At 46.6% G+C, this 24,879-nt stretch overlaps 1 protein-coding gene across 2 annotated transcripts in view; it reads right to left on the minus strand.

Moving 5' to 3' along the window:
- BRWD3 (bromodomain and WD repeat domain containing 3) overlaps window positions 1–24,879 on the minus strand; it is a 993,456-nt gene that overhangs the window by 821,638 nt on the left and 146,939 nt on the right. For both annotated transcript variants that reach the window (XM_069212579.1, XM_069212580.1), the window contains exon 15: window positions 4,368–4,502. In XM_069212579.1, the coding sequence (XP_069068680.1) occupies window positions 4,368–4,502 (135 nt within the window). The remainder of the gene's footprint in view (window positions 1–4,367; window positions 4,503–24,879) is intronic.

Consider the following 24,879-nt stretch of genomic DNA (forward strand, 5'->3'; position numbering starts at 1 on the left):
AAACTTCTCAGCACAATAAATGCACACTGATGCCAGTGTACATTTTATTGTAACATACACCCCAGAGGGCACCTTAGAGGTGCCCCCTGAAACCTTAACCGACTACCCGTGTAGGCTGACTGGTTTTAGCAGCCTGCCACACACCAGACATGTTGCTGGCCACATGGGGAGAGTGCCTTTGTCACTCTGTGGCTAGTAAACAAAGCCTGTACTGGGTGGAGATGCTTATCACCTCCCCCTGCAGGAACTGTAACATCTGGCGGTGAGCCTCAAAGGCTCTCCCCCTTTGTTACAGCACCCCAGGGCACTCCGGCTAGTGGAGTTGCCCGCCCCCTCTGGCCACGGCCCCACTTTTGGCGGCAAGGCAGGAGGAGATAATGAGAAAAACAAGGAGGAGTCACTGGCCAGTCAGGACAGCCCCTAAGGTGTCCTGAGCTGAGGTGACTCTGACTTTTAGAAATCCTCCATCTTGCAGATGGAGGATTCCCCCAATAGGGATAGGAATGTGCCCCCCTCCCCTTGGGAGGAGGCACAAAGAGGGTGTACCCACCCTCAGGGCTAGTAGCCATTGGCTACTAACCCCCCAGACCTAAACACGCCCTTAAATTTAGTATTTAAGGGCTCCCCAGAACCTAGGAACTCCGATTCCTGCAACCTAAGAAGAAGAAGACTGCTGAGCTGAAAAATCCTGCAGAGAAGACGGAGACACCAACTGCTTTGGCCCCAGCTCTACTGGCCTGTCTCCTGCTCCAGCGACGCGTTCCACAGGGACCAGCGACCTCTGAAGCCTCAGAGGACTGCCCTGCATCTAGAAGGACCAAGAACTCCAGAGGACAGCGGCTCTCTTCCACAAAGACTGCAACTTTGCAACAAAGAAGCAACTTTGAAACAACACACATTTCCCGCCGGAAGCGTGAGACTTTGCACTCTGCACCCGACGCCCCAGGCTCGACTTGTGGAGAACAAACACCACAGGGAGGACTCCCCGGCGACTAAGAGACCGTGAGTAGCCAGAGTTGGCCCCCCTGAGCCCCCACAGCGACGCCTGCAGAGGGAATCCCGAGGCTCACCCTGACCGCAACTGCCTGCTTCAAAGACCCGACACCTGGTAAAGGCACTGCATCCGCAGCCCCAGGACCTGAAGGATCCGACTTCCAGTGCAGGAGCGACCCCCAGGTGGCCCTCTCCCTTGCCCAGGTGGTGGCTACCCCGAGGAGCCCCCCCCCTTACCTGCATCGCTGAAGAGACCCCTTGGTCTCCCATTGAATCCTATTGCGAACCCGACGCTTGTTTGCACACTGCACCCGGCCGCCCCCGTGCCGCTGAGGGTGTTACTTCTGTGTGGACTTGTGTCCCCCGGTGCCCTACAAAACCCCCCTGGTCTGCCCTCCGAAGACGCAGGTACTTACCTGTTGGCAGACTGGAACAGGGGCACCCCCTTCTCCATTGAAGCCTATGCGTTTTGGGCACCACTTTGACCTCTGCACCTGACCGGCCCGAGCTGCTGGTGTGGTAACTTTGGGGTTGCTCTGAACCCCCAACGGTGGGCTACCTTGGACCCAAACTTGAACCCCGTAGGTGGTTTACTTACCAGCAAAAACTAACAAACTCTTACTCCCCCCAGGAACTGTTTAAAATTGCAGTGTCTAGTTTTAAAATAGCTATATGTGATTTATGTGAAAACTGTATATGCTATTTTGCTAATTCAAAGTTCCTAAAGTACCTACCTGCAATACCTTTCATTTGAAGTATTACATGTAAATCTTGAACCTGTGGTTCTTAAAATAAACTAAGAAAATATATTTTTCTATACAAAAACCTATTGGCCTGGAATTGTCTCGGAGTATGTGTTCCTCATTTATTGCCTGTGTGTGTACAACAAATGCTTAACACTACTCCTTTGATAAAACTACTGCTCGACCACACTACCACAAAATAGAGCATTAGAATTATCTCTTTTTGCCACTATCTTACCTCTAAGGGGAACCCTTGGACTCTGTGCATACTATTCCTTACTTTGAAATAGTGCATACAGAGCCAACTTCCAACACACTGCTAGATGCAAGTGATCAGGCAGCCATCTTAAGGACATGTGGTCATTACGAGTTATCAAGCCACATTATGACTGCACTGAAACTAAGAGTATTTGATATCAAACACCTCGTCTTAATAAATCTGCACTGATGCCAGTGTCAGATTTATTATGATATGCACCCAGAGAGTACTTTAGAGGTGCCACCTTAAAGCCTCTCTGAGTGTGCTGGCTGACTGGTACCGACAAGCCTGCTACAACAGACGAGTTTCTGACCCCTGCAGGTGATAGCCTGCGCTCCGAGGCCAGAAACAATGCCTGCTCTGGAGGAAGGTGATCACACCTCATCCAGCAGGATGGCAAGCATTTTACCATATCAGAGCACGGAGCATCAAAGCTCCTACTGCCTTTGATATGCAACACTGGCTTCCCTCAGTCCCGGGGAATGCCACCCTCCTGCCCTGAGGACCATATGGCACCAGAGCAGGTGGGAAATTAGTTATTCAGGAGAAGTGTTGCACTTCTAGGCTAGTCACACCCCTAAGGTGGGCTACTCAATGAAGGGTTTCACCATCTTGTTCTTGGTGGAACTAGGAACTCTGGGTCAGGAATATGCCCACTCTCCACAGGAAGTTGCTATCTAGGGGGCATAGTCACCCCAGAGATAAGTAGCCCATTTGCTACTACCCTGCATTCCCCTAAACACCCCTAAATTCAGTATTTAGGGGTTCTCCTGACACCAGGACTTCAGATTGGTCTACTGGGAACCGAAGAAGGGCAGAAGAAGAGCAGTCACTGAGAGAACAGAGGACTTAACCACCACTTGGTGTAAAACCCTGCCCTGCTGCTGGAACCCTGACAATTGCATCAACTCGACTCGTCCAAAAGCTGTGCAGGACTGTCCTGCACTCCAACAAAGAGGCAGCATCTCCACTGGGGTGGAGGAGCCATCCCCATGCATCTGCAGGCACCGACCGCATCTGTTCGGGTGCCAGTGTTGTTGGCCATCGGACCCACCAAAGGAACAGGATGACAGGATGAGGTTCTTAATGCTATAGGAGATCAGCCCAGTCCCACTTGCAAGTTTCAAGATGCTAGACACTTCAGGAGCCCCCCTGCACCAATACCCTGACTACTGGAGCACTTGCACCCAATCAAGGCATGTTTGTGTCCAGTCCGGTCACCACCGTCATCAAAGCCCACCTGCATTTCGAGAGACTTCAGGACAGATGAGCTCCACATCCAGAGGGGCTTTGCTATTTTGGTTTTCCTTCCTCTAGAGGTTGACCGAGAATCGTGAGAGCCTCCAAACTTAAGTGGCAAACCAGCCAGCACCTCTTCACCCGAGCCCCCCAAACCTAGTACAGGACTTCTGCCTGTGCCCCTTGGCCCAGGAACCCCCACGAGCCGAGCCCCTATTGGGTTCTACCAGACTTGTCCCTCCCTTGCAGGCTTTTTTACAGGACCCTTTAAACTTTTACCAATGTGACCAGCAACTCTGCAGCCAGACACACCAGGGCAGGTAAATCTGAACGGCTGGTGGTACTTTGGACCTTGCCCCCACACAACCTTAAGTCCTAAAGTCCTACCCTCTGCAACCATTTGCAAGTATACCTATATGCAGTGTACGGTTCTCCCATAGGGCAACATTACCGCATTCGAGGCTCATATGCTTCAAATCTGACAGCTTTGCTATTTTACTGTTTTTCTTGTAAAAATCAATAACGTCCAAAATACTTACCCAATATCGATCTTGCTGTCTAAATTTATATAAAAATCGGAGTTATTTTTCTAAATTGGTCTCAGATTTCTTTGAGTGTGTCTCATTTGTTGAAGCTGTGTGTACAACAATGCTCAACACTCCCTCTGATAAACCTACGCTGCTCGACCACACTACTACAAATAGAGAACTTGGTATTAATAAAGTAAGCTCCTGCAAACCAATAAGGATCATCTGGATCTTTTGCATGGTGTACCCTTACGTTGGTACAGAACATAAAAAGCCAGCCTCCCACGCTATTTATGGTGTACAACACAGAAGGAGAGAGATGTCTCTAAAATGAAGATCATTAGCAAGCAATGAGAACACCCACCTGGTCTGATTTTAAGAAATGCAATTTTAGTTCAACCAATGCAATGTTTCCCATTCCCCTGTCTTTACAAGCTTCACGTCATTTTGCAATTGTAATTCGACATGGATAATACATAGGATGAGATAGTCACAGTGTTCGAAACAATATAGAAAACAGTTAACCCGCACTGAACCTGGAACTTGGTACCAAACTTATAAGTAAGAATAAAATATCAATGCGTGCATATCTTTATTTAGGCTTACCATATTAAAATAATTACGAATTTTTGTTCCCTTGTCAATGTCCCAGATAAAAATATTCCCATCATGGCCTGCAGAAAGTATGATTCTGTGGTCAAATGGATGTGCTTCCAGTACAAACACTTCATCATCATGGCCCTAGGATGAAAGGATTTATGTAACACAGTCTTAAAGGTTTAGAACACCAAAGCATCATCCTTTTAAAAACTGTGCCTTTAAAGAATTACATTGCCTAACAGGTACTGAAGGCAAATAGAACATTACAGTATTACTACAAAGCAGACATGCATTGTGAGAAAATTTTCAGCACCAACGTATGTTTTCATTTGTACTGCTATTGTTAAAAAATGAATGTCAGCTCTCCTGCGAAAGGCAACTGTAATACATAAAAGTCCTAAAGAATAAGTTACTTACCTTCGTATTCGTCTTAGATAGAGTATCTACCATGAAGGGCATTACTAGAGGTGAAGTCTTTTCTGGTAGACATGCTATATATATGCAGATTCCTCAACATTGTAAATTTCTCCTGGAGTCAGACTGGATTCAAAAACTCTTGAAAGAGCTCCTGAGGTGGTGCCATTAACCTCCATCATTTCTCCGTCCCACCACCAAACGTGATGTGACACCACCATTATTTAGGCACTACCACTGCACAGTGAAGTCAACTAGCTCCTTGGTTTTCTAGTCCAATAGACTGAGTTTGTTCTGGCAGTGTGCAAAAATAAACTTTACTCCCGAAATCCAGTCCACAGAACAAGGGGGGTAGTGGGTAGTGGGAGAGTAATGAGTATCTGCAAGAAAGCGCTAAGTTTAATTAACTTAAACTTCTGATAAAAAATGCTACCCACAGATTCCTCACCTTGTGAATCAGCACCTAAGAAATGCCCTCTACAAGGAGGCAGGTTGGGGAAGTGCACTTACACCAGAGTACCTGGAAGAACAAGCAGGCAAACTAACCCACCCTACAGACTTTAGAATCAAAACAGTAGTGCTTGTTAAATTTATGAACAGATATCCATGTGAATGTTTGTAAAATGCAGTAACACCCTGAGTTAGGGCTTTGTAAGTGGCTTCAGCTTTAAGGAAAATCTTTATTGAGCAAGACACAACATGGCTTGAAGCAGAGGACAGTTCAGTTTGATAAGGTCAGTTTCTGGCCTGCCTTTCCATTCCTCGCACCAGTGAACCAAACAAACAGTTGCTCTCGAACACAGTAATCCTTAGTTCTACCAATGCAGAAGCTGAGAGCATACACTAATGGTGTAGTCTCTCTTCCTCTTTAGCTGAGTGTAGTGGAGAGAAGAATGCAGGTAGCGTGATGGTCTGTTGCACGCTAAAAGGTGAGACCAACTTCGGAAGATATGATGGAAAGGTCCTAAGTCCCAGTTCATGCAGGGAAAAAGATAGCAATTGGAGATTGAACTGATAAAGCCCGCAGCTCGCTAACATGATGCACAGAAGTGATGGCAATTAGAAGCCATTTTTAAGAACCTTGCGGTACAGCTGTGAGAGGGCTCAAAGGGAACAAACAAAAAATAGGTTAGAACCAAATGAAGGTTTCACAGTGGAACAACAAAGTGATCATAAAGAACACATATTTAAGGCCTAAAAAAAATGAATAATGAGGACTGATCAGCCTAAGACAAACTAAGAAAGCCCAAATAGGCAGGCCAATAATCTTGAAGTGTGCCCACAGAAACTCCTTGAGGGGCCAAAGTCAATACAAACAACAGAACATTAGACATATTTGCTTGTAGAGCACTGATTTGCTTCTCCTCTCACCAAGCAATGATGCTAGTGCAACAGCTCAAATACATAGACCTGGTTTCATAAGGCAGCATGAAGCCAGAAGAACATCCACCACTCCCCAGTGGAAGGACGAAACCTCTAAGTCGGTTGCCCAAATGCAACAAATGTATACAAGATTGTGGAGGTTTTTGTGTACAACTCTATCCTATTGTGACAGCAGATCCTCCTGTATAGACAGCGTAAGTGGACAGCATGTGCGCAGAGTTCGGGGTTTGGATTACCACACCCTCCAAATCAGGAATGCTCAGTCCGAAACTGACTTTTTTTGTTAATCATATGTGAAATCAGAGGCAGAGGTGAAAATGAACTGAGCAGAAAACTCTGAGCACTATATACAGACATGGCAAAATGGTCTAGGAATGGGACCTGCCACTGTGCAAAGATGCCACAAATCAGTTCTGGGAACAGACACCAGTTGGGTTTGTCAAGATGAGGCCTGCTGACTTTGTCTGCTGAGGCCCTATAAGGGTGTGAGTATTACATTAAGTGTCAAGGCAGGTGCAAGAGATTTCTTTGGAAGAATTGCCCTCTATAGGCCCTCAATTAAAGCTTTGATTACTGGGACTCTAAAAATAGGTAAATGCTGTCTATATTGAAGGTACGCTGCCATTGCAGTTAAGTTAAAGCAAGAGAAGCCTTGTAAAGAAGTAGAGGGTCAGAAACCACTTCCTACACAGGTAGATTAAACATATTTTAATTGTTTAGAAATACAGTGGTGCACAGACCTTGTCTACTTAGCTGCAACCAGTCACCAGTAGTGGGGTTTCCCCATCCCATAGGATAGTCTTGCATTCCTCTGAGAGGATAAGGTAGACTAACTCTAGGAACTCAGTACCAGATTGTGATATAGAGTTGTTTCGGTTCTGGGTATCTGAGCTTTCACTGATTGTGAGGAAATGCCTCCTTGGCATAGTTACCCCCTGACTTTTTGCATTTTGTTGATATCAGTTATGACTGAAAGTGTGCTGAGACCCTGGTAAGCAGGCCCCAGCACCAGTGTTCTTTCCCTAAACTGTACCTTTGTTCCCACAATTGGCACAGCCCTGGTGTAGGAAGTTGGCTCTGTATGTGCTATTTCAAAGTAAGGAATAGCATGCACAGAGTCCAAGGGTTCCCCTTAGAGGTAAAATAGTGGTAAAAAGAGATAATACTAATGCTCTATTTTGTGGTAGTGTGGTCGAGCAGTAGGCTTATCCAAGGAGTAGTGTTAAGCATTTGTTGTACATACACATAGACAATAAATGAGGTACACACACTCAGAGACAAATCCAGCCAATAGGTTTTGTATAGAAAAATATATTTTCTTAGTTTATTTTAAGAACCACAGGTTCAAATTTAACATGTAATATCTTGTTTGAAAGGTATTGCAGGTAAGTACATTAGGAACTTTGAATCATTTCAATTGCATGTATACTTTTCAAGTTATTCACAAATAGCTATTTTAAAAGTGGACACAGTGCAATTTTCACAGTTCCTGGGGGAGGTAAGTATTTGTTAGTTTTACCAGGTAAGTAAGACACTTACAGGGTTCAGTTCTTGGTCCAAGGTAGCCCACCGTTGGGGGTTCAGAGCAACCCCAAAGTTACCACACCAGCAGCTCAGGGCCGGTCAGGTGCAGAGTTCAAAGTGGTGCCCAAAACGCATAGGCTTCAATGGAGAGAAGGGGGTGCCCCGGTTCCAGTCTGCCAGCAGGTAAGTACCCGCGTCTTCGGAGGGCAGACCAGGGGGGTTTTGTAGGGCACCGGGGGGGACACAAGCCCACACAGAAATTTCACCCTCAGCGGCGCGGGGGCGGCCGGGTGCAGTGTTAGAACAAGTGTCGGGTTCGCAATGGAAGTCAATGAGAGATCAAGGGATCTCTTCAGCGCTGCAGGCAGGCAAGGGGGGGGCTTCCTCGGGGAAACCTCCACTTGGGCAAGGGAGAGGGACTCCTGGGGGTCACTTCTGCAGTGAAAGTCCGGTCCTTCAGGTCCTGGGGGCTGCGGGTGCAGGGTCTTTTCCAGGCGTCGGGACTTAGGTTTCAGAGAGTCGCGGTCAGGGGAAGCCTCGGGATTCCCTCTGCAGGCGGCGCTGTGGGGGCTCAGGGGGGACAGGTTTTGGTACTCACAGTCGTAGAGTAGTCCGGGGGTCCTCCCTGAGGTGTTGGTTCTCCACCAGCCGAGTCGGGGTCGCCGGGTGCAGTGTTGCAAGTCTCACGCTTCTTGCGGGGAGATTGCAGGGGTCTTTAAAGCTGCTCCTTTGGATAAAGTTGCAGTCTTTTTGGAGCAGGTCCGCTGTCCTCGGGAGTTTCTTGTCGTCGTCGAAGCAGGGCAGTCCTCAGAGGATTCAGAGGTCGCTGGTCCCTTTGGAAGGCGTCGCTGGAGCAGAGTTCTTTGGAAGGCAGGAGACAGGCCGGTGAGTTTCTGGAGCCAAGGCAGTTGTTGTCTTCTGGTCTTCCTCTGTAGGGGTTTTCAGCTAGGCAGTCCTTCTTCTTGTTGTTGCAGGAATCTAACTCTTTAGGTTCAGGGAAGCCCTTAAATACTAAATTTAAGGGCGTGTTTAGGTCTGGGGGGTTAGTAGCCAATGGCTACTAGCCCTGAGGGTGGGCACACCCTCTTTGTGCCTCCTCCCAAGGGGAGGGGGTCACATCCCTAATCCTATTGGGGGAATCCTCCATCTGCAAGATGGAGGATTTCTAAAAGTTAGAGTCACCTCAGCTCAGGACACCTTAGGGGCTGTCCTGACTGGCCAGTGACTTCTCCTTGTTTTTCTCATTATCTCTCCTGGACTTGCCGCCTAAAGTGGGGGCTGGGTCCAGGAGGCGGGCATCTCCACTAGCTGGAGTGCCCTGGGGCATTGTAACACGAAGCTTGAGCCTTTGAAGCTCACTGCTAGGTGTTACAGTTCCTGCAGGGGGGAGGTGTGAAGTACCTCCACCCAGGGCAGACTTTGTTTCTGTCCTCAGAGAGCACAAAGGCTCTCACCGCATGAGGTCAGACACTCGTCTCTCAGCAGCAGGCTGGCACAGACCAGTCAGTCCTGCACTGAACAATTGGGTAAAATACAGGGGGTATCTCTAAGATGCCCTCTGTGTGCATTTTTTCATAAATCCAACACTGGCATCAGTGTGGGTTTATTATTCTGAGAAGTTTGATACTAAACTTCCCAGTATTCAGTGTAGCCATTATGGAGCTGTGGAGTTCGTTTTTGACAGACTCCCAGCCCATATACTCTTATGGCTACCCTGCACTTACAATGTCTAAGGTTTTGCTTAGACACTGTAGGGGCATAGTGCTCATGCACATATGCCCTCACCTGTGGTATAGTGCACCCTGCCTTAGGGCTGTAAGGCCTACTAGAGGGGTGACTTACCTATGCCACAGGCAGTGGGAGGTTGGCATGGCACCCTGAGGGGAGGGCCATGTCGACTTAGTCATTTTCTCCCCATCAGCACACACAAGCTGGCAAGCAGTGTGTCTGTGCTGAGTGAGGGGTCCCTAGGGTGGCATAAGACATGCTGCAGCCCTTAGAGACCTTCCCTGGCATCAGGGCCCTTGGTACCAGGGGTACCAGTTACAAGGGACTTACCTAGGTGCCAGGGTTGTGCCAATTGTGGAAACAATGGTACATTATAGGTGAAAGAACACTGGTGCTGGGGCCTGGTTAGCAGGGTCCCAGCACACTTCTCAGTCAAGTCAGCATCAGTATCAGGCAAAAAGTGGGGGGTAACTGCAACAGGGAGCCATTTCTTTACACCTGGCACACAGATAAGTCCCTTGTAAATGGTACCCCTGGTACCAAGGGCCCTGATGCCAGGGAAGGTCTCTAAGGGCTGCAGCATGTCTTATGCCACCATGGGGGCCCCTCACTCAACATATGCACACTGCTTCACAGCTTGTGTGTGCTGGTGGGGAGAAAATGACTAAGTCGACATGCCACTCCCCTCAGAGTGCCATGCCCACCTCACACTGCCTGTGGCATAAGTAAGTCACCCCTGTAGCTGGCCTTAGAGCCCTAAGGCAGGGTGCACTATACCACAGGTGAGGGCATATGTGCATGAGCACTATGCCCCTACAGTGTTTATGCAAAACCTTAGACATTTTAAGTGCAGGGTAGCTATAAAGAGTATATGGTCTGGGAGTTTGTCAAACACAAACTCCACAGAGTTCCATAGGCTACACTGAAATCTGGGAAGTTTGATTATCAAACTTCTCAGCACAATAAATGCACACTGATGCCAGTGTGGGATTTTTTTTAAAATGCACCCAGAGGGCATCTTAGAGATGCCTCCTGAATACCAGTCCGACTCCTAGTGCTAGGCTGACCAGTTTCTCCCAGCCTGCCACAACCAGACGAGTTTCTGGCCACATGGGGAGAGTGCCATTGTCACTCTGTGGCCAGGAACAAAGCCTGTACTGGGTGGAGGGGCTTCTCATCTCCCTCTGCAGGAACTGTAACACCTGGCGGTGAGCCTCAAAGGCTCATGCCTTTTGTTACAGCACCCCAGGGCATCCCAGCTAGTGGAGATGCCTGCCCCTCCGGCCACTGCCCCGACTTTTGGCAGCAAGGCAGGAGATAATAATTAGAAAAACAAGGAGGAGTCACCCATCAGGCAGGACAGCCCCCAAGGTGTCTTGAGCTGAGGTGACCCCTACCTTTGGAAATCCTCCATCTTGAGTTTGGAGGATTCCCCCAATAGGATTAGGGATGTGACCCCCTCCCCTCAGGGAGGAGGTACAAAGAGGGTGTAGCCACCCTCCGGGACAGTAGCCATTGGCTACTGCCCTCCTGACCTAAACACACCCCTAAATTCAGTATTTAGCGGTGACCCAGAACCCAGGAAATAAGATTCCTGCAACCTACACAAAGAAGAAGGACTGCTGACCTGAAAGCCCTGCAGAGACGACGGAGACGACAACTGACTTGGCCCCAGCCCTACCGCCCTGTATCCAGACTCAAAGAACCTGCACAGTGACACATCCGACAGGGACCAGCGACCTCTGAGGACTCAGAGGACTGCCCTGAACCCGAAGGACCAAGAAACTCCAGAGAACAGCGGCACTGTTGAAAAACAGCAACAACTTTGCAACTTTTTAGCAACTTCCAAAGAACTCACTCTTCTGCCGGAAGCGTGAGACTTCACACTCTTCACCCGACTTCCCCGGCTCGAGCTCCAGAGAACTAACACTGCAGAGAGGACTCTCAGGCGACTGCGACCTCGTGAGTAACCGGAGACGACCCCCGTGCAACCCCACTTATTCCTGCAGAGAGGATCCAGAGGCTCCCCCTGGACCGGAACCAGAGCTCCCCTGTTCTCCATAGGCGCCTATGTGTTTTGGGCCCTCCTTTGACCTCTGCACCTGACCGGCCCTGTGTTGCTGGGGCGGTGACTTTGGGGTTGCCTTGAACCCCCAACAGTGGGCTGCCTATGCCCAGGAGACTGAACTTGTAAGTGCTTTGCTTACCTCAGAAACTTAACCATACTTACCTCCCCCAGGAACTGTTGATTTTTTCACTTTTAAAATAGCTTATCGCCATTTTAACCTATACTGTGTGTACTACTGCTTTAATTCGAAGTTCCTTACTTACCTGTGTGGAGTACCTTGCATTTTATGTATTTACTTCAAATCTTGAATCTAGTGGTACTAAAATAAAGAAAATATATTTTTCTATATAAAAACTATTGGTCTGGAGTTAAGTCTGAGTGTGTGTTCCACCGACCAAAAAGCAAAGATACTGGTGGTTAGTTGGGTGCAAAGGGATGTGAAAGAAAGCGTCTTTCAGGTTCGGCACGGACATTAAGTTGCCTTGTTGTAGTAGCAGGTTGACCTCTTACATGGCGACCATGAAAGTGTTCGGAGGAGATGAACCTTTTCTGTGGTCAAATGTCAAGAAGCAGTCGAAGTAGACCTTTCTTTTTGGGGATGTGAAAGTACAAGAAGTACAACCCTGACCAGCATTGATGCATGGGTACTGGTTCTATGGCACCTTTTGCAAGGAGAGCCGGCATCTCTTCTTCTAGAAGATGGAGGAGATCTGCACTCAGTATATGATGGTGGGATATTGGAAGGGGTGTGCAAAATTTAAGGCAGAACCTATCTGGCCCTATGGAGAGAATCCAGTAGTCACTTGATCACTCTAGCTGCTGTATCTGCCACATCGAAGGCACAATGCATATTAGCATTGCTAATTCTTTTGCCCACAGCAACCAGCTCTTGCCTTTTCTTCTGGTGTGAATTGGTTGAGAGCTTTATGAGCTCCTCCATTTCCTTCCAGTCATAACAATCGTACTTGGAAAGGAGGCCCACCAAGTTGGTAACACACTACTCAAGTGCTACTCGCTTCCCTATAGCATCAGTCTTTTTGGACTCATTATCAGGAGGGGGCATATCCCCAGTGGCCTGTGCAGAAGTCCTCTTTGGGGCAGTGTGCATCTCAAGGGACTCCAGAACAATATGTTTGCGAATGTAAGTGGATCTTCTGGGACAAGCTTTTACTGTTTTAATATCAGTAGAGTAACCACCCTGGCTTTAACTAGGTCCTTAAATGTGTCATTGGTGGACTTGAACATCCTATATAGCATAGGAAGATAACTAATCCTGTGTCTTAGACAACAATTCCACAAAAAAGTCATTCTCAACACTATTGAGCTTGATGGTTTGGGCAGCCCGCTGAATTACTGCAAGATACACAGTAGTATCATTCAGTGGGGGTGGTGCAGCAGAATATGGCTGAACAGCAGAGTCCACTATATAAACTTTAAAAAAATCTTCTCCAGAATCAGGCCAAAAAGGATCCTTATAGGGATCCTGAGGATAGTAAAGACTGCCCGAGTCAGAAAGTGTATCCTGTATGTCACGTTGAAGTGAGCGTGCAAGCAAAGGAGGAGGAGGAACTGTGAAGGGTAGTGGTTGAAAAAGTGTAGGGCTGGTACCTGCATGTCTAACCCTCTTGGGGTTTGATGGTGAAAGAAGCGGGAACTGAGGTTCACCCTCAAAGGAAAGGCATCTATTTCAGGACTTAGTATAAACTCTAAAGCCGGCTGTCTCACCAATGTTTTGCCAGTGTCCTGGTGACTATCGAGTTTGGTTTGTTTCTCAAAGAGGATTTTTGGCAGATGTTTACATCTGACCATTCTGAGCTGTCTGACCTCAGTGTTGGAGGGGTCTCTGGCATAGGCTTTAGTGTCTGATGTTGATGTAACTTCAGCTCCGACTGGGGTTTCTGTACAGCTTTCAGCCAAGCTAGTGGTGGATGCCATGCAGAGTGCAGGTTTTGGGTGTCTAGGTGCTGAGTGGGGGGCCAGAGAAGGTTGAGGTTCAGTACCCTTGGGTGGGGAAGTTTGCTAGAGGTCGAACTAACCCTTAGTGTACAGTGCATAGCAGCTGGTGGTGCAGGTCCCAAAGGTTTAGGTCCTTTTCAGCTTGGTTCTGGGCTCAAATGCTCGACTCCCATGAGAACAGAGTTCTGCCTCAGACCTTCGATGAACATGTGTACCTCGTCTTTAGCCTAGAACCTGGTGCATGCTTCAGTGCTCTTTACAGGACCATGAACTCTTCTTCAATGCCAAAGGCTTCATAGAGCAAGGTATCCAGGTCTTCTCCATTCTGGCCCTAAAAATGCAGGAAGGGACAGCCTCTTTGTCCTCAGCACTTCAGACCACCTCAGCCCAGAAAAATTCAGGCATCTCTGATTACTTTTGGTGCAGGATCTTGTTGTGCGCGCATATTCTCTCCCTCCAGGATCTCAGTGTTTTCTTGCAGTAGAAGGAGAGGCAGACATCATCAAAGGATGATGGTGCATGTTCGAGGAGAGGCAGGGATTGAAGACCTTGTGTTGGTCGATCAAGGACTATTTTGCGTTGAAGTTAGGGCAGAAATGAAATAGAGTGTGCTCCATAACTCGATCTCACTTGCACTCTCAAGGAAAGGCTCAACCAACCCCGGATGGAAAGGCGTCTCGAGCCGGCGATGCACTTGAAGTATGTACAGCTTCAACAGTCGAATCCGAAGTCAGAATAGTGTAAATAGGAACCTCCCAAACTAGTTTTGCAGTTTTCATGAGTAGTGGAAGACAGAACTACAGAACGGAAAATAAAGCAAAGGAAAAAATAATAAGCTGGTGAGTATTCCATTTCAACTTCAGAGCAGTGTTCCCAAAGGTAAGAGTCCAAAAGAAAAAGAAAACAATCTGAGATGCAGCCTGTGTGCTGGTGCATTTTGGATTAAGGGAGGAGTCACAACAGGTCTTGAGGATCAAACTTCTGTGAAGAAATACAAGTTGCAAATGTCTAGGTTAGATGGCAGGAGTATGCAGTGCATGTGTATTGATAGCCACACATGCTATAAAAATATATGATGCATGTCCATCTATGTAACTTGTGCCCCAATGTAAGAATAACTCACGCACCCACCATGTCATCCTTCCAATCCCCATAACCCCCCCACCCCATCCCCCGCACACAGCTTGTGCAAACCCCCAGGCTGCACAGACAAAGGGTTGGCTGCAGGACCTGGCCCATGGCCAAGCCATGTCCAAACCCCTTGTGAGCAGCGTGGGGTTGGGCACCCTGCAGCGCATGGCTGACTACATCATAGAACATTATAAAGGGTGTCATTTTAAGTAAGGCAGACCTACAGGCATTGTCAAAGGGTCAAAATGCACATAGCGGTAGGCCAATTGACTACAATCAAGGAGTCAGCATATCAACATACAGAAAGCAGACCTATTAGCTTTGTCAAAAATCAGCAATAACAACAATCAAATGTAGTTCTTAAATTTATATATAGTAATGTTTAATAATTAGATTGCATTGTTTTATTTTTAGTAAAGCATTATTTTATATAAAAAATAAACTGGTGTTTGAGTCTTCTTTTAACATTTTTCAAGCTAAAAAGTACAGCCATAAAACCAAACAGAAGGGGGCCCTGCACTCCAGCTGAGGAGCTTCCAGCTCCAGCTCAGACAGCCTTAAATATGGTTAGCTCTCCTGGGGTGAAAGATTAATGACCCAGGAGACTTACTGTTTTTAATGTTGCTGGGAGGCTGCTGTACTCTCTCCAGCCCTCAATACTTTAAAAAAAATGTTTGATGGTACCCTGGTCCCTTCTAGGGGCACCACCAGCAACCAAAAATGTAAACAAATAACCCTTGCAGAGAAAATAAAAACTCTCTCCCGCTCTAGTACTATAGTGCTCACGTTGGTTCCTGATTTTAGCTTCATTTTATATATATATATATATTTTTTTTTAGGTTTTTGCTGCATCGCTTTAAACATTCACATATTACACACTTAGCTTACATGATATTATTCTAGATGAGTTGCTTGTTTTAGTTAGCCTTTTCTTGACATATAATCAGTACACTCTGCTCAAGGCTAGAAACAGTACTCAATATCCTAATGCGTGCATTGCCCATTCGGAGACAGCTTCTAACATCTAGACACATCTTTGCATCAGAACTGTGCTTCTAATACAGAGTGTATTTTATCAAAAAATTATGCACTGACCCAGAAGGGGCAGGAGGACACCCCAGCCACAACCGTCCTGGGACAAATGTTGTATTCAACATGCAACTCTGCTGGCACTAATCGCCCAATTTCAAGAAAAGATTGCCATCTATACTACAGGCTGTTTCCAGATTCAGTTCTTCAGGTAGCAGGGCTAAGGCTATCCTCTTAGATCAGGCAAAAGCAGAAGGTACTCAGACTATGCTTTAAGTGTAAGTTTAGTGTTGGGTAGGAATCTCTAGAAATCATTTACCATTGATGGATTATTCATTCTCTTTACCATGTTCATAATGCTGGTTACTTTGCATTGTTTCATCTGCCTAATTATTGCAGCTCATTTTCTCTATGCAAAACTACGATTGTTTAAAAAAACGTATTAAAAAAGTATCTTGTAGCTCTCGTGTTTCCGCTGGGCTGGTATGAGTAATACAGCAAAAGTGGAAGATCTGTTTCTATTACTTCCCTGGGAGACAGTGTGTCATGTTTAGGCACTGTGAGCTAGCTAGGAAGTAGGCCAACCGCTCCTGATGGTGAGAACGGACTCAGTCCCCCACATTCTTAAGTTCTGCTGTCCTAATATGCAGTACTATTATCAAAACCATGAACAGTGTAAATAATGGTGACATATCAGAAGTTGGAGTGATGTCACATAACATGTCATGGGTGATGTAATATAGGAGTTAATTACCAGCGTATAATGACAGCGTCAGCTATAGTTACTGAAGTTATTTTCTGTCTGGGAGAGTGCAGGCAGGATTTGCCCACAGTAAACAGCAGTGTTGGAGGGGTATGGGGTCCCTGGGACACTACAGCCATATCAGGCCCCAGGGATGGATATGGAAAATGTCACTTACCCAGTATACATCTGTTCGTGGCATGTTGCCCTGCAGATTCACATGTTGTGCACGGTTCCTGCCATCTAGTGTTGGGCTCGGAGTGTTACAAGTTGTCTTTCTTTGAAGAAGTCTTTTCGAGTCACGGGACCGAGTGACTCCTCCCTTTCGGCTCCATTGCGCATGGGCGTCAACTCCATCTTAGATTGGTTTTCCCCGCAGAGGGTGAGGTAGGAGTTGTTAAAGTAAGGATACTAGAGGTGCCCATGCAATGGAGTAAATGTGTATGTACAAAGAATATTAAAATTGTTTGCATATATACAATTTCAATTCAACTGAAACTGCTACAGGCTCCCGGGGAGGTGGGAGGGCACATGTGAATCTGCAGCGCAACATGCCACGAACAGATGTACACTGGGTAAGTGACATTTTCCGTTCGATGGCACGTGTAGCTGCAGATACACATGCTGTGCATCAACTACAAAGCAGTAATCTCCCCAAAAGCGGTGGTTAGCCTGTAGGAGTTGAAGTTGCTCTGGTGGCAAATGCTAGATTCACCTCCAATAGGAGAGTGGGTATCTTACTCAAGAAAGCTACACCTTTTGTCCCAGGTTCTGTGTGCATGGATTCATTGGGCTGGTTTGTGGCACAGACTGGCACATGGAATAGCCGGACTCTAAATCTCTGCTCTGTATGTCTGCCTCCGAAGCTGCATTTGGATACTCAGCCACCGCTTGGGGCCTTATTACTCAGTTTGCCTACCTGCACCCTTTTACTTGGGGGAGGCATAAATGGCACAATGGACCCGGTTTTAGACAGGATGACTGGTCCCAGGGAGGGTGGAGGCACCAGCGATCTGAGGGCTCTTGCAGACTTATTGGGCCAGATAGATCTGTGGAGGGCACACAACCCACATGAGAGGCAATTTACGATTCTATCTGCTGCTCACAGCAGCCGCTTGCGCCTTGACTACCCATTTATACATCACTCAGAGGCTCTCCACTTTCAGGAGGTAACACACCTGGTGCGAAGCATATCGGATCATTCCTCTGTGGTGGTCACACTATTAGGTACAATTAGAGACTCTGGGCTGCCGCCCAGAATAGACCCCTAGTACTGAAAGGAGAAAGGTTTACCCAAAAATATACGTGAGGGAGCTGAGCGATATTTCTTTGACAACCTGGGAACTCTGACTTCGGCAGGTGTACTCTGAGGCCTTCAAGGTGGTCATCAGAGGGCAAGCTCAAGCGTGGATGGGGGGGGGGGGGTTTGAGAATGGAGTGCCATCTTCACTGTGAGGTGATTGAGAATAATATTCTTAAATTAGAATTAGACACATTAGCAGGTGGCTCGGTGGATCCACATCAATGTCAGAAACTGTTAAGTAAGCAACAAGAGCTGAGGGATCTAGCAGACAATAAGGCACACACTCTCGCTCTAGCCATACAGAGGAGCTTACATGAAGTTGGGGGGGGGGGGCAAAGCAAACAAGCTGTTGACCTGGTTGGAGAAAAGGGACCGGAACTGGGAGGCTGAGATAAGAGATGAGGCAGGCGGGCGGCATACCACAGGGGACACCATTGCTGAGGCTTTTGCCACCTATTAAGAGCATACATATTCCTCCATGACTGTCCACACTTATGCGGATTGCGTGGAACTCTTTGGGGACCTCCCGCTGACGGAACTGCTTGAAGCAGACATATCGGCATTAAATCAGGACCTAACAGTGTAGGAACTGCAGAGGGCAATCAGGGAGACATAATCCAGAAAGGTGTTGAGCCCTAATGGTCTGCCTGTAGAGCTCTACAAGTGCATGGCAAACACTGTAGCGCTGCATATGTTGGCAATGTTTCGGGCGGCCAAGACGGATGGTACACTACCGATGGATCAAAGAATAGCAACAATTGTAGTCCTACACAAAAAAGTCAAGCAACACACAGCATGTAGCTCATATCAATCCATATCACTATGGAACCTTGAGGGTAAGGTACTGCCTAAAATACTGGTGAATAGGCCTTGACTGGTAATGGGCTACTTGGTCCATTGTGACCAAACAGGTTTCATGCCCCATAGGAATACCAGACTGAATCTAAGGCTATACTACTATTGCTCGATGCAAAAATGGCCTTTGATAGCAGTGAACAAACATACCTCTGCACAGTCCTAACCAGGTTGGGCTTTGGCCCTAAGTTCTGTGCACGGGTCCAATTGTTATACAGTGGCCTACATGAGCGAGTTGGTGACATCCCCCTCTTTTGCCCTCCACAGGGGCACAAGGCAGGGCTGCCCTCTGTCCCTGTGGTTGTTGGCCCTGGCACTAGAGCCTTTGGCCGCCTGGGTGCAGCAAGACCCTATCATATAGGGTATTACCAGGTACTTCCCTCTGCTCTCCTGGTTACTGGTGATCACTCTGGTACTCACCTCTTGGAGTTCCTAGTTCCTAGAAAGGGGACTGGCTTTCACATTCCACTTTTTTTAATATATGGTATGGCCCTCCCCTAGGGCCCTCAATATTTGCTATTGTTTTTACCAATGCTTATTGCTTTCAATGCTATTTACTGATTGTTAATGTGTATGCAATAGTGTGTTTACTTACCTCCAGTGAGGGGATTGCCTATTTAGTATTCTAATATTTGTGTTACTATAATAAAGTACCTTTATTTTTGTAACACTGTGTGGTTCTTTCGTGTGTGTAAATGCTGTGTGACTGTAGTAGTATTCCATAAGCTTTGCATGTTTCCTAGATAAGTCTCGGCTGCTCATCAACAGCTGCCTCTAGAGAGCCCTGGCATCCTAGACACTGCCTACACTCTACCAATACGGGAGACCTCGAATAAGTTGATAACACCATAGGTGCTCACCAGGATAGATAAATAGATATATATACACACACACCCCCATGGGATCGCTCCCTGGGGGCCTGCAAAAAGTTCAGGAAGGTGGACCAAGCACCTTCTTCCCTTAAAAAATAACGGGTTCGGAGGATGGGTTCCTCAAGGCCTGTCAAAGGCTCAGGTAGTGGGGGCAGGAAATGTGCACCCAATGGCCTTAATATTAATATACTGGCCAAAGGGGGTGGGGCCCCCGGAGCCTATTTAAATCTCAGGGGTACTGCATGCCCTTTTTCCCTTGTGTTACCCCTCCAGGCCCGTTCCGAGGTTTTTAAAAAATAGATAAAAAAAAAGATTTAAAAAAAAAAAAAAAAAACAACAATAATAAAATAAAAGTGGGAGACTACTGTATTATTATTATTTTTTTTTTTTTTTTAAATCGGCATTGCAGATCCCCCAACCAGATAAAAAAAAAAAAAAAAAGAAAGAAAAAACAAACAAATCGGGTCCAGATTCCTAAAATGGCTGCCCACCACATCTTCGGTGATTTGGCGGCACACAATCAGAACTTATCTTGAGATAAGCATAACTATAGCTGATGAATTTCTATAGTTTTGTGTGTGTAAAATCTGAAACCTTTGGGTTAAAATCTGCAGAATATGCAGCAGATGATCAGATGATGGGTTAAGTGGTAAATCTATAATTATGCGAAAATCGCAGCAGCACAATCGCATAATTACAGTGGCCCTGAGTATAACTAAGTTTAACCAGAACTGCTGAATTGCAATGGTTCCGTCTGAGTAAAACAACAACTTAACGATAACGTCCCTGTAACCCCTGGGTGCTCGCAGACATTTTTCCAAGGGCCACAAAGTGTGGTCTATAGTGTGCTTCAAGACAACATTGATGCCAGCAAGGTGGAAGTGGAGTTTTGTGAGGAGAGAGGTTAAGGTGGGCGCCATCGCTAGCTAGTAAAAAAGGAAATAACTTGTTTATTGAATTGGAATGAAATAGAATTAATTGCATAATGTGAAACGAGAAAATGTGAAATCAATCCTGGCTTCCCCATTTGACCAAATTGTGTAATCCGAGACTATTGTTAATTTTACTTTCCCTTCTTTTCCTTTGTTACGGCATATAACAGAACCTAGAAATACATGGGTTCAGGATATGCGCTGAATGTAAGGAAATGCCTTCCTTGGCATGGTTACCCCCTAACATGTTGCCTTTTGTTGATGCCAGTTATGATTGAAAGTGTGCTGAGACCCTGTTAACCAGGCCCCAGCACCAGTGTTCTTTCCCTAAACTGTACCTTTGTTCTCACAATTGGCACAGCCCTGCCACACAGTTAAGTCCCTTGTAAATGGTACCCCTAGTACCAAGGGCCCTGTGGCCAGGGAAGGTCTCTAAAGGCTGCAGCATGTATTATGCCACCCTGGGGATCCCTCACTCGGCACATGCATACTGCCTCACAGCTTGTGTGTGTTGGTGGGGAGAAAATGCCAAAGTCGACATGGCACTCCCCTCAGTGTGCCATGCTCACCACTCCCTGCCTGTGGCATAGATAAGTCACCCGTCTAGCAGGCCTTACAGCCCTAAGGCAGGGTGCACTATACTACAGGTGAGGGCATAGTTGCATGATCACTATGCCCCTAGAGTGTCTAAGCAAAATCGTAAGACATTGTAAGTGCAGGGTAGCCATAAAGAGTATATGGTCTGGGAGTTTGTCAATTACGAACTCCACAGTTCCATAATGGCTACACTGAAATCTGTGTGGGTTTATTGTAAAATACACCCAGAGGGTATCTTAGAGATGCCCCCTGAATACCAGTCTGACTCCTAGTGCTAGGCTGACCAGATTCTGCCAGCCTGTCACAACCAGTCGAGTTTCTGGCCACATGGGGTGAGTGCCTTTGTCACTCTGTGGCCAGGAACAAAGCCTGTAGTGGGTGGAGGTGCTTCTCACCTCTCCCTGTAGGAACTGTCACACCTGGCGGTGAGCCTCAAAGACTCATGCCTTTTGTTACAGCACCCCAGGGCATCCCAGCTAGTAGAGATGCCTGCCCCTCCAGCCACGGCCTCCACTTTTAGCGGCAAAGCCAGAGGAGATAATGAGAAAAACAAGGAGGAGTCACCTACCAGTCAGGACAGCCCCTAAGGTGCCCTGAGCTGAGGTGACCCCTGCCTTTAGAACTCCTCCATCTTGAGTTTGGAGGATTCCCCAATAGGAATAGGGATGTGCCCCCCTCCCCTCAGGGAGGAGGCACAAAGAGGATGTAGCTACCCTCAAGGACAGTAGCCATTAGCTACTGCTCCCCAGACCTAAACACACCCCTAAATTCAGTATTTAGGGGCAACCCTGAACCCAGGAAATCAGATTTCTGCAACCTGAAGAAAGAAGGACTGCTGACCTGAAAGCCCTGGAGAGACGACAGAGACACCAACTGGCTTGGCCCCAGCCCTACCGGCCTGTCTCCAGACTCAAACAACCTGCACAGCTACGCATCCGACGGGGACTAGCGACCTCTTAGGACTTCCCTGACCCTAAAGGACCAAGAAACTCCAGAGAACAGCAGCACTGCTCAGAACCTGCAACAACTTTGCAACAAAGCAACAACTTTCTAAGAGACTCTCCCTTCCCGCTGGAAGTGTGAGAATTCATACACTGCACCCGACACCCCTGGCTTGAGTTCAGGAGAACCAACACTGCAGAGAGGACTCCCAGGCGACTCCCAACGATGTGGACATCCTAAGTCGACCTCCTTGCACCCCCACAGTGATGCTTGCATAGAGGATCCAGTGGTTCCCGCTGACGGCGACTGCCTGGTAACAAAGGAACCCGACGCCTGGACCAAGCATTGCACCCGCAGCCCCCAGGACCGAGAGGAACCACCTACCAGTGCAGGAGTGACCAGCAGGCGGCCCTCATCCTAGCCCAGTCGGTGGCTGGCCCGAGAAGCCCCCCTGTGCCCTGTTTGCATCACCTAAGTGACCCCCAGGTCCCTCCATTGCTTTCAATAGCAAACCTGACGCCTACTGCACCCGGCCGCCCCTGTGCCTATGAGGGTGTGTTTTGTGCGCTTGTGTGTGTGTCCCCCAGTGATCTACAAAACCCCCCTGGTCTGCTCCCCGAGGACGCAGGTACTTACTTGTAAGCAGACTAGGACGGGAGCACCCGTGTTCTCCATAGGCGCCTATGTGTTTTGGGCCCTCCTTTGACCTCTGCACCTGACTGGCTCTGTGTTGCTGGTGCTGCGGCTTTGGGGTTGCCTTGTACCCCCAACAGTGGGCTGCCTATGCCCAGGAGACTGACTGTGTAAGTGCTTTACTTACCTGAGAAACCTAACCAAACTTACCTCCCCCAGAAACTGTGGATTTTTTCACAGTGTCCACTATTAAAATAGCTTATTGCATTTTAACAAAAACTGTGTGTACTACTGTTTGAAATCAAAGTTCTATACTTACCTGTGTGAAGTACCTTTCATTTTATGTACTTACCTCAAATCTTGAATATTGTGGTTCTAAAATAAATTAAGAAAATATATTTTTCTAAAAGCTATTGGCCTGGAGTTAAGTCTTTGAGTGTGTGTTCCTCATTTATTGCCTGTGTGTGTACAACAAATGCTTAACACTACCCTTTGATGAGCCTACTGCTCGACCACACTACCACAAAATAGAGCATTAGTATTATCTCATTTTGCCACTATCAACCTCGAAGAGGAACCTTTGGACTCTGTGCACGCTATCTCTCACTTTGAGATAGTATATACAGAGCCGACTTCCTACACTGTACAAAACCTTCTCTTCCGAGTTTGATTTAATAAACAATAAATGTTGTCTACGTATAATAAACCAGATCACCCAGAAGTCTCTATATGACAACTGACTGGCCTCTTAGTTCCCTATTGGCATTGTTGTCAGGTTGGGTGAAGGCATGAATGTTTCTACGTTGATTTTTTAAAATACTTCTGAATGCACTGATATAACCTGATATGCTATGGTGAAAAGCATCCGCATGTTAATAAAATACTAGTTTTTTTTTTAGTTTCGAAGAGACTACCATATTTTTACGTTTGTTGCAAAATGTCTTTGAAAAAACAATGCTTTCCTAAAGTTAAGTGGTACTGGATGCCTTTTTGGCTTCTTCTCCTTTACTTCAGTTAGTGTAAATAAATGCTAGCTATTTATTTTATATCCTTCTGATTGTTACTGCTCGATCAAGTAGACAGTGACCCAGGGCAGTCACTCTGCTGGGGGCCACATGTGAAGGTCAGTAGGGCCGCATGCGGCCCCGGGCTGTGCTTTGAGTATCACTGCTGTAAACTTTGTTTTTTTCCGGTGGATTTCTATGGCTTCTTTTTAACACGCAGGTGCACCCTAACCCAAGCTGTGCCGTGTGTCGCATGGGGTTGGTTGCAGTGGGTGTTTAAAAAAAAAAGATTTTTTTACAATTTTTCTTTCTACATCCGTGGATCCACCTGTGAAATTACACGGAGGCCACGCTGAGACCCGTGCGGATGCAACGAAAAAAACAAAAAAAGGGCAATGTTTGGCCTATGAGGGGTCCCTGGACCCCTCTATGTGTTCTACAGGGTTAGGATACCAGTATGCTGACCCCCTATGTGTTTTTGCAGTGTTTGTTTCCCACCCTCAGCCACAGAAACAATGAAAATGGCGGCTGCAACTTTTCAGTCAGGTTGCGGCCAGCCAATCACGCCTTGCTTTTCCCCCACATCCACAGGTCCTCCGTGGATGGATCCTCATTCCGATTAATCTTTACTGTTTGACCCTAATTATCTCCAAAACTACTGAACGGAATTACACCAAATTATGAAAAGTACGTTTCTGGACCAAAATCTAGCTTTCTGCTAAATTTGGTGTAAATCCGATCAGCAGTTTGGGTTGTAGCCGTGTTCAAAATTTTAAAACAAATCCCACAAATGTAGAATGGGGTAAAAGTGTTTTGGGCACCCCTTTTTCACGGCCCCCGCTTGGCAGGTCACCAGAAACTTTGAAGACACCAGCTAAATTGAGTCAAGTACAAGTTTTGAACTTGTCGTGAAGATTTGCCAATAACTTTGGTATCGTTTGACTAAACAAAAAAATGCTCTGTTTATGGAAGACAGTGGTCTTTATTTTTATATTATATATATATATATATATATATATATATATATGGTTTGTGAGTGAATCCTATGAAGTTGTACAGGCAAGGTTCTCAAGCAACAGAAAATTATGATTTTGTTTTTCCCCCCAAGAAATAACAATGGAAAGGCACCGCCCGGGTACACCAAAAAATATACATTTACCTAAGGGAGGTTGCAACCTGTATTCAACATATATGTATGCTCTGTATCTAATTGAGAGTTATTGCTTGAGTTTACCTTATTTCTCCAGATCAGTTATGTCCGGGTTTAAAAGCCATATATATATATATAAATATATATACATATATATATATATATATATATATATATATATATACATATATATATATATATATATATATATATATATATACACACACACACACATATATACACACACATTTACCA

Source organism: Pleurodeles waltl, chromosome 2_1 (assembly GCF_031143425.1).
Source record: "Pleurodeles waltl isolate 20211129_DDA chromosome 2_1, aPleWal1.hap1.20221129, whole genome shotgun sequence".
NCBI classification, from domain to species: domain Eukaryota; kingdom Metazoa; phylum Chordata; class Amphibia; order Caudata; family Salamandridae; genus Pleurodeles; species Pleurodeles waltl.